Source organism: Pararge aegeria, chromosome 2 (assembly GCF_905163445.1).
Source record: "Pararge aegeria chromosome 2, ilParAegt1.1, whole genome shotgun sequence".
In the NCBI taxonomy this organism is placed as follows: Eukaryota; Metazoa; Arthropoda; class Insecta; order Lepidoptera; family Nymphalidae; genus Pararge; species Pararge aegeria.
Window position 1 is genome coordinate 1,192,952 of NC_053181.1, and position 11,277 is coordinate 1,204,228.

Below are 11,277 nucleotides of genomic sequence, written 5' to 3' on the forward strand. Positions count from 1 at the left end.
CACCTCCCCATTGTTGCTCTTACCCATAACTTTGTTCACCTAGTCCTCCACCAGCAAAGCCATCAATTCTCCCCCAAGGGAAAAGGTAGGTGAGGAGACCTCAAGTCTTGATACGAGACCAAAGATAATGAGAATACGGTGCGTGAATTCGGGAATTAATTTATTAATCCGGAAATGCATTCCAGGATACTCTGCATTTTTCAACAGCACCACATCTTTTAAACGTTTATTTTCTCCCGGGAGACCCAATAATCCCTAAAGAACGTGCGATGTCTGGCCTTCGCGTCTACTGAACGAATGTGCCTAAATGTGCGGCATGGTATATGGTGCTAAACTATGGAAAAAGGACACCAAGGAGAGGACCACCCTGACCTTTTACGACCCAGAGGCTTTCTCAGTGATCAGTACTCCTTATAAGCGTGCATAGGTACCCCCTATGCACGCTTATAAGGAGTACTGATCACTGAGAACTGATCACAGATGATATAAAATGTAGAAAATCGGCAGTACGAGTTATAAATACTTAAGGGTAGGCTTTTTATAACTCTTACAATGCCTATCTTTAAGTTTTTTAGAACTCGAGATATTCTTCATTTTATATAATTTTCATGTATTGGGCACTGTGGACCCTCTATTCACGCCTGGAGGACACCGTGGCACTCCTCGTTGGCCGACCTTGATGTATTAAAACTTAAACCACGTTCTTTTTCAGCGGTAAAATTTTTAATATTTTGGCAAAGCCCATGCCGTAATATTAAATGGCATGGTGAGCTCGTTGTGAAGACGTATGCATGAGAGTTTAGAATAAAAAGTACTTAATAAATATGATATTTATATCGACATATTTTATGTAAGTTAGCTATAGAATTTTAGACTAATTGCACGAATTTATACCGCTTGCACTAATTGGATAGTAATTATTTAGCATAATAATTGTTATAGTTAACATGTTGATTCTTTTCCCAAGGTGGTGATTCCAGTAGTTGCTACTTAAAACTAACATATCGACGGTGAGTGCTTACTAAGCTTGTATATAGGTTTCAAATAATATATCGCTTTAGAAAATTACAATACCTTTCAAGTATTAGTTCATCAAGCATGTTTTGAACATACCTAGATTTGGCCTTATTTTAGTAATAAGATAAGCCCTTAACAAAATAATTTGTAACGCTATTGGATTACTAATAAATAAATAAATAAAAATAAGTAAATAAATACTTACCTGCATTATGTTCTGCCGCATGTGACAACAAACAAAACTTCTCGAAACATAACATTTGGTTTCTGGCGCCTTTATTAGGTTCTATTGTTTTATAGGTACCAGCGACATTTAAACCAAAAATTAATACCTGCTTACTTAACAAAACAGGTTATAATGTTTGTAAGACCAGGTTCCAGTTACGCCAACTCCTGTACGACTGTAGATCAGAATTCAGTAGCACCCCTGCTCTTAAGACCCACCCCGTGGGTGTCGTACGAGGCGACTAAGGAAATATAAAGAAGAATGGGCAACAGCGTCCTCTGTTATTCTACTAGTCTACTGCGATCTGCCCAGCGTGGTGATTGTTGGCAAACCTTCCTGCACGGCTAGCAATGGACAGGAGACAATTATCTTCCCGGGGAAAGGATAGAAATTTATCTTCTCTCACACTTTATCAACTCTCAGAACATTAAATAAATAAATAAATATACTACAATACACACATCGCCATCTAGCCCCAAAGTAAGCGTGTTATGGATACTAAGATGCCTGATGAATATTTTTGTGAATTATATACATAAATACTTAGAAAATACGTATAAACACCAAGACACTGAAAAACATTCATGCTCATCACACAAACATTTTCCAGTAGTGGGAATCGAACCCACGGCCTTGGGCTCAGAAAGCAGGGTCGCTGCAAACTGCGCCAATCGGCCGTCAATCGTCAAACCGTCAGAACATTGGCGCACAAGTGAAAATAATATCCAAATAATATATGTATGTGTATTAATAAACGGGGGTAAACTTATCCTATTCCATGTTCCCGTTCTTAAGGAGGTAGACGCGGTAGTTATATCTGTAGAATTTAATCGCTCGTGGTGGAGAAAACACAATAAAAACACTATTTAGAGAGTCAATATTTTACTCGGAAAGTATTAAGTAACATTGTTGCAAAAAGACAAGTTGACAGTAGGATGAACAAGCATACAAGAGAGAGCAGATTACGGAAGAAAGAAATGATTGTCTTTAGTAATACAGTTCCTGTAGCCATAGACAAAGCACCAAAGATGGGTTGCGTACAATTACAACAATATCCCCAATATTTCAGGGGATATAATTTTTGTGTCCTGCCTTTGCTAGCCATGCTGGGAGAACCCTTTAGCCCAGCTTAGACTTTTTTAAGACTATAATAATGAGGTCTGGTTCTTCGATTTAGAGATAACTTCAGACGTAAGACACCGCTGTGTTATTTGTCAACAGTGAACCAACTAAAGAAGAAGACGCGGATGAGCCCGCCATCGTGCCTACGCTGCGGCCATCCGGACCCGCGCGGCCTGCCGTCGCCACCCGATGACCTGCCACTCACCCAACAATATGTCCTGCCATTAACCGAAAACCGTAATGTTACTACAGTATCATCGCAGAGATACTAGATTTTATTAAAGTGTCAAAGGAAATGAGATCTAATTACATTGGATTTAGAGTCGTACATTCTATAACACAGGTTTTCATGTTCCGAGCTTTAGCTATAGAACACGATGCGCTCGAATTTGAACTTTAAAGCAATCCAGAAAAGATAATATTTTACTTTAACGTCCCTAATTTAAAGGTGCTTAGGTTTCTGTAACCTTGCTATGAGTATTCCAGTATCGAAATCTTTGTTATTTTCAAGTAACACTGTGAACCGGACATTATGACTCGTATTTTTAAAGTTCAAATTCATTTACAGTTCTTCAACCAGCGCTCGTAGGATTACGTTTGTAAAATAAAAACCATTAGCACAGAGTTTACGACTTTAGCATAGAGACGTAAGGTAAATTTTTCTTTGACTAAGGTAAGGGGGTAAATGAGATAGTAGTTAGGGTGTAGACGGCTATACCGTTCATTCTAAAATCTCTTACAATTTAATCTCATAATACTTTTTAGAGATTATAGTAATGTGTCTCCGAAATTGGTCACTAAAATTATTTACTTGATAAGTATTTTATGTAAATGTATGATGTACTTAATTTAGATATATACACTTTATTAGTAAACAATGCAATAGCTATCGTCTTCCGAATGTAAGTAATATTGAAGCTTTAATCTAGACATAACTGTACTCTTACTAACTTCTAGACTTAATAAAGGTGCTAAGAATAAATTATTTACTGAGTATTTATGAGTGTCGACAACATGTTATGCGGTATTTGGACAAATAGTGGAACCAATATTTTATACCAAATTTCGCAAGCGACGTAAATACGTGCATTTTGTTTTTCACATATTAAAAGCATACTTCGTTTTAAAATCTTTTTAAACGACTTGCAAAAAGGAGGAGGTTCTCAATTCCCTAGTGTTTTTATTCCTAGGTTTCCTAGGTTTGTTACTAACAAGAAAATCATTTTATATTTAATGAAAAAGATGACCCTAATCTATAATAATATTATAAAACTGAAGAGTTTGTTTATTTGGTTGAACGCACTAATCTCAGAAACTACGAATTGAAATTTATTTCTGTGCTGGATAGTCCATTTATCGGGGAAGGCTATATAACATTACGCTACGCATAATAAGAAATAACGCAAAATCAGGAAAAATATATTTCTTTAGTGGTTTTCTTAAAACCAAATAAACGCGGACGGCGCCGCTGACAACATCTAGTCGTTAAATATGAAAATATATTAAATGCCGGACCTAAAAAGTTTACCTGTTCCGTTAATGCATGAATATGCAAATGACTGATGTATTTTACATGACTTCTCATAAAAATAGGCTATAGCCGACAATAATAGCCGTAATAACCGTAAGGCGGGTACAAACGACGGGCGCGCCGTAAGTGGGCTAACGCTAGGCTTGCCGGCTACAATGGTCATTTCCGGGATTTACTTCATCGATATCCGGGACTGTGTCGCACGAAAAAGCTGTTTTCAGGGTTTTGCAGTTCTATATAACAGAATTATATTTGTCCCGCAATGGAAATTTTGTCTTATGTAGCTGAATTGAATTGGCGTAGGTACTATCGTCGTAGTAGTATTTTAGAATAACAGTTTACTAAGACATACCAACGTCTATAAAACAAGGAATAACATTCTAAAACGGCGGCGGATTGGCGCAGTGGGCAGCGACCCGGCTTTCTGAGTCCAAGGCCGTGGGTTCGATTCCCACAACTGGAAAATGTTTGTGTGATGAACATGAATGTTTTTCAGTGTCTGGGTGTTTATATGTATATTATTCATAAAATTATTCATCGGTTATCTTAGTACTCACAAGCTACGCGCTTACTTTGGGGCGATGTGTGTATGGTCGTAGTATATTTATTTATTTATTTTAAAACAAAAGCGAATTTACTGCTACCTAGATACTTTTATTTCACTCCATAACTAACTTTTTAATACCATTTTATTTTACGTCAACTATATTGACGTAAACGTGATTTTGTAAAATGCTCGCATAACATGTTGTTTCTGTCGATACTATTTTTATTATTATGAGTAAATGTATAGATAGAATATAAAGTATAAGTAATAATACTAATAGTAATTAAAGAGTAAGTAATTTTATCTGGTGCAATATTTAAAATAGTTATTTTCAATACAAAATACATTCCACATACACATTTCGTATACACGACCTGTCACGTAAAAAGGTAAACGACGGTTGGCCTGCGCAGTTGGACTATTTATAAAATAACTGAATGCTAATAAGAGGCATTATAATCTATTGAATATTTGTTCGGTCTTATACAGTAAACTTTGGCTTCGTCGTCGAAATGTATCCTCATTACACATAACTTTGCCACTTGCATCAGCCTCAGCATATTAATATCAAACGACTGAGCATGGCATAAAAGTATGAAATTCACGAGAAATTTTTTAAATTAGGCCATATAAAACTACACATTCATTCGCATGAAATTTTCTGATAAGCCCACTGTGCGGTAAATCCCTCATCGTTCTTTTTTTGTGACACAAGGTATACATAGATCTATTAAGGTTTATAATTTTCCATTAAATTAACTAGTTTCCTTTCCTGAAATTACTTTTTTTAATATATTCTAGAAAGAATATAAATACATTCTGAGGATTTTTTATAAGTTAATGAAATATTATTACCGCTCAATATAAGTTTAAATATGCAAAATAATGCAGTAATTTTAAGATATTAATTGTATTAGTATTATATTGTGCTTAAAATTACCATTTTATTTGAAAGCATGTACATCTGCCATAAAATCATAGCAATTTAGTGGACATTTTTATTTGAAATCTCCAGCAATTAGAAAATTAATATGAATTTAAACAAAAGACAAAAAAACTGAAAAAAATAACTGTGTATACCAGTCATTTTTAACTAAATAAACTCAAGTGTTAAACCGGAAACACAGCAATTAAGTAATAATCTCAAAGAGTTTAAAAAAAAACCCAAATGTAAAATAATCCTGTAGTTTCTTAAGAAAATGACATACCTGCTTTTACAACTACGTATTGTACGTACTATACAACGTGTAAATGAAAACCGAAATAATACTGCACAGGCTTTAGAGGTACATTATGTACCTACTGTCTCTGGGACTTATCATTGAAACCGAAACGCTAATAGTTTTTGATTATACCACTGCCATAGTTTTACTAAAAAGGGTGCAGCCCTCACATCTCATGCAAAATTAAAATCAAGCTACTGCTATCACTTTATTAGGTACGCGTCGCGTGGCGTTGGTACTATGCGCGTTTCGGTCTTTTATCTTCAATAGGGTTGTCATAAGTAAACACTTGGAATGCTTTGAATACGTTTGTATACAAAAATAAATATGCTTCGTTTCATTGAATACTTTTACAGGGTGATTCCTTATAAAATAAACTTAAGCATCCTTCAACAGTATTTCGTAATTCGGTGACACGTTGTAGATTGTTATGGAGCAGTTCAAAAAATTCAAAGTTGGTTTTAGCCTAAAACTTCATAAAGCTATGAAATGTCCACTTTTTTAATAAAACTAGTAATGGTGACGAGATTAAGGTTCTAATATTATACTATTCTAATCAATGGCGCATACCTTTAATACAATTATTAAGTTTACTTAGTATTTACATTAAATATTATAAAAATAAAACTAATGGAACGATATATTCATTAAGCATTACGTTTTGTCGGTGCGAAACTTTGCGTGTAAATTTGTAAAGACCTTAATATATAAAATTAAGTGAAAATAAACATTTATATTTTAAAATTTTCTTTTATTTTACAATTTCCAATATTGAATAATTTTAAACATTCATAACTTATAGTGTTATGATGGTATTCAGCTTGACTTTGACCGGAGTCTCTGGCGGTGAAGCGTGATCAGGAAAATAAAAAATCTCGCCATGTTGCGGATAAAAATGGAACTACTTTATCAAAATCGGTAAAGAATATCTTTATTCAAGTAGGCCCATAGGTGGCACTTTTGATGCGTACATAAGAATTACACGGTGGTGAGATGATACTTGAATAAAGATATTTTTCAGCGCCTATAATATAACATGAAAAATCCAATATGGCGTAGAACTTATCGATCTTTTTACATATTTTCATGATGCATCATACATTGTATTGGTTTCGAATCCATACCTAAATTTAAAAGTTAACCCTTCCAACGTAAAAAAGTCTTTTACTTGTTGTGTTTTTAACTTTATATAATTAACATAACAATGTACCTACTACGTTACAGAGAAGTCATTGCGAAGCATATTTTCACGCTACGCTTTATTATCCATTGGACTATCCATACCAATAATATAAATGCAAAAGTATGTTTGTTTGTCTGTCCTTACCTCACTCGATTTGTGCATAGAGTTAGTTTAAAAGAAGGAGGGTAACATAGGCTACTTTTGGTCCTGGAATAACAACAAATTCCCAAGGGTGGTTTACAGGAACATTCGCAATTTGGGAATTTATAATTTCGGAATTTTCTCTCGTCTTGTCTGGTGGAAGGCTTTGGCCGTGGTTAGTTACCACTCTACCGACAAAGACGTGCCGTGCCGCTAAGCGATTTAGTCCGGTGCGATGTCGCGTAGAAACCGATTGGTTGTATGACTACCATACTCCCTAACACGTTAGCCCGCTACCACCTTAGACTGCATCATCACTTTACACCACGTGAGATTGCAGTCAAGGGCTTACTTGTAGAGGAATAAAAAAAAAATCGAACGAATTTTTTGTCGTTTCTTCGGTCGGTCAAATCACCGCAAGTAATACCGCGAGGCGCAGCTAGAAACTGCTATAATTGTCAATTGTACATACCACCAGTGAGTCTCTGCTACTTGTTGTAAAGAGAGCTAAAGCTAGAGTAAAGCTAAAGTAAACCTGGAGTCCTTTTGAGAAACGTCTCTAAGAATAAACAAATCACATTATGCCTTCCTGTATAGGTACTCAAAGCCTCGCTAGATAATCGAGTATACACTTTTTAATAATATTGTCGCTTGCTTAATCATTGGTAAGTACAAAAACTTCATTTAGCATGTCTCTAATACGTAGTACATTGCTTGAAAACGATTTCCATGAAAAATTTAGGTAGGTACTTACTGACGGAAGGAAACAAATATTTTTTTAATGCTATAGTCGTAAAAATGTAATAGGCCCGTTTTGACATTTGTCATCGCGACGTTACTAGTTATGGAACCATAAGACTCTGTACTCGATACTCACGATAAATCAATTCAAGTTTGTATCAGTACTTGATTGATATTATTATGTATTGTAAAGAGTTCGTTCGTTCACAGTATTCCTTTAATTTCACAACCAATACGCGTGACTGGCTGTTGATTATACGTCCACTTTTCAACATGTTGAAACAGAGTTAGTACTATATAACAACAAACACAAAAATCGAGTCAAATCACAATGTTTAAATTAATGTCCAAAATAGAAGAGCCATAGTTAACGTAATAGTAAACAATATATTATATCAAACTTAAACGAGCGCACAGTCAACTTTACAAGATGAGGAACGAAAAACTGCGCAGTGCGCGCGGGGACGTTCAGTCATGTGCCGCTTGGTCAGATACATCATCTCAGACTCATTATTTAGAACCCATTTTGAGAACCAAGCTCATTCTTTGCAGTAAAGATAACTACACAATATTTAATTTCGATATTCAGTAAAAAAATGGTTACAGCTCTAGTATAAAAAAAAAAAAGACTGAGAACGTAACTGTTTTCGGAACGTTTCGCAACAATTATAAATTGCATGCTACTATGAAGTAAGCGCAAAAAGAATACTCGCGATATATTCTTTCATATTATTTAACATCCCAAAAAAATTTACGTATTTTTTAAAACACTGTATGTAATTGATTTTTATGTTTTTGTTTCTTTCAGTTTCGTTCCAAGTTACATTCTATGGTCTTGCACAAATGTCAAAACGGGCCTATTACATTTTTCCGACTATAATGACAAATAAATAGGTCAGTGTGGGCGGGAAAGCAGGAGCAACGTTCTGAAATTACGTTCGCTGTGAAATTATAAAAACAACAAACTCCCCTTACTAGGAAACGACATCAAATGCGTTGAGAAATTGACAAAAAGACTTACAATGCCGATCTTTCTGGTTTAAGATATTTATTGTTCCATAAAGGAATTTCCACTTAAATGGAACTTACATGCTAATTACAAAAAGAGGGTAATTATATAAAATTGCATCTTCGAGCGTACAATAAATAAATTGTAAATTGTAAGTGGGTAGTTTTGAAGTACCATCGCATCAAAATCATATCGACGGTCAACTGATAACGCGAGCCGCGGCTGTGTCACTGCACTACATGGATTCATCCACAACTAGATGTGACAACTGAAACTTCTACTTGGTTATTTAGTTTGATAATTAATTTCTTTATTTCTTAGATAGGAAATAAGTTTTATTTTTTAAAAGTAAAGTTTTAGTTTTATTCTGAAAATAGTATTTTAGTAATTTTTTGAAGGTGTGTATATTTTTGCACTCTTTAAGATTTTTATATAATTGAGCACTTTCTTCATCTTTAAAAAAAAAATCCCGATATCGCTTTCACTTTATGTGCAACCATATTTTCGAGTTGATTATAACAATATCTGCAAATAAATATCGTCTCGCTACTTTACGCAGTGACTATGTTTCTGGATAATTGAGTTGTCCTTTTCCCAATCATAATTTAAAAAATTGTGCCTTAAGAGAAGAATCAAGCTGATTAAAATACACCGAAAGTAGAAGATGGAGTTGAAATATGAATGCTTGAATACACTTTTATTGTACATCACGTGAAAATATATATATTTTTTTTATATTTTTTATACAATGTATACGATTGGCGCAGGTTCGATTCCCACTACTGGAAATTGGATAAGCATGAATGTTTTTCAGTGTCTGGGTGTTTATATGTATATTCTAAGTAGGTATTTATGTATGTTATTCATAAAAATAATTCATCAGTCATCTAAGTACCTATAACACAAGCTACGCTTACTTTGGGTAGTGTTGCCCAAATGCAAGAACAAGACGAGACTTAGCCAGTCTTGGTCTTGGTCTTGCGCCAATACACCTGGTCTTGGTCTTGGTCTTGGTCTTGCGCTCCCAGTCTTGGTCTTGGTCTTGGTCTTGCAGCAAGAGTCTTGCAAGTCTTGCAATTACCTATTAGTCTATTACTATTTATTAAAGTTTACTTTAAATCTTAGAAAAACGTATTAGAATTGGAACATTGTGAGCTTGAATTAACATAGCCATAGTAAAGATCAAGCAGATTAATAAATAACTGAAGATTTGATAAGAAATTCGAAAAATCAACTGACCTATATGTCGTTTTCCATGGAAGTAACTGTTTCTTAATAAACATTTATGATTTATAAGCTTACATTTGCTAAAACATGTAAAAAAACAAATTAATTACAATAACTTGACTGTATTTTAAAGAACAATACTTATCTGTCTAGAAAGAGATTGAACCCTCAACTTATAAGAAATTTAATAAAAGAGTTTTACGATTTATCGTTTATTTGAATAAAAAATAAAATACAACACAAATCAACAGCTTTATCATTAGGTTATGATACTTTATATCAATTCTTTTGACCAAGAATTAATACAAAGTAACCATCTGGCTGACTCATCACTTAACCTATTTCTATGTTTTCTAATTACTAATGATGCTTTAGAAAATAACCTCTCAGCAGGTACTGAAGTTGCAGATATTGAGAGAAAATCACGGGCCATTTTCGATAAAATCGGATACTCTGTCTCATGCGTCCTCCACCAATCTAAAATCACCAATCTGAAACTTATTTATTCTTTGGAACACCTGTAGGTACTCTTAAAATTCGAAATTATTTTGCATGAATAGTGTCAAATGTTATGATTTCGGCGCGGCGGCAACGATTGTTTTAGATTTCAAAAGAAGCCGCCGGCGCGTGTATCATAACCATGTACTTCCGAAAAGCGGCAAATTTCTTTGAGAAGTAAGTACAAAACCTTTGATGCCGCATTATCAAAGTGCCGATGGTTAAAACATAACTATGCATGCACTCAGTTTGATTTTAATAGATATTTTTTTATTCGCTATGTTTATGGTATTAGTCGTAATGCGCATAGGTCCAGTTTTTCATATTCTTTGATATAGTTTTTTGCGTCTCATAGAATTCCTAAGCGTACCTACCTACCTATACACCGAACTACTCCGTGAAATAGCGCTAAGTCCTAGCTGCAAGACGCAAGAGTCTTGCAGGCTATGTCTTGTTCTTGCTCAAGTCTTGCACGGTCAGTCTTGGTCTTGGTCTTGCTAAAAATACGCGGTCTTGTTCTTGGTCTTGGTCTTGCAAAAACGCAAGAACAAGACCAAGACTGCAAGACCAAGACTGAATTTGGGCAACACTAACTTTGGGGCTAGATGGCGATGTGTGTAGTATATTTATTTATACACTTTGGCGGCCTTATCGCTACATAGCGATAAAGCCGCCAAAGTCTCCTCCCACAATGAGATACACATAACTTAGAAAAGTTAAAGGTGCGTGCTGGGATTCGAACTCGCCTCCCGAAAGTGAAGTCGAAATCCGACCCACTTGGCTATTCTGCTTTTTACTGCATTTTTTACCGC

General features: G+C 34.8%; 1 protein-coding gene across 1 annotated transcript in view; it reads left to right on the forward strand.

The window, feature by feature from the left end:
- Window positions 1–4,363, forward strand: part of LOC120629644 (nucleolar protein dao-5-like) — a 182,904-nt gene extending 178,541 nt beyond the window's left edge. Inside the window, 1 exon segment of the mRNA XM_039898642.1 lies at window positions 2,465–4,363. Within this exon segment, the coding sequence (XP_039754576.1) occupies window positions 2,465–2,558 (94 nt within the window). The 3' untranslated portion in view covers window positions 2,559–4,363.
- Window positions 4,364–11,277: the final 6,914 nt, after the last annotated feature.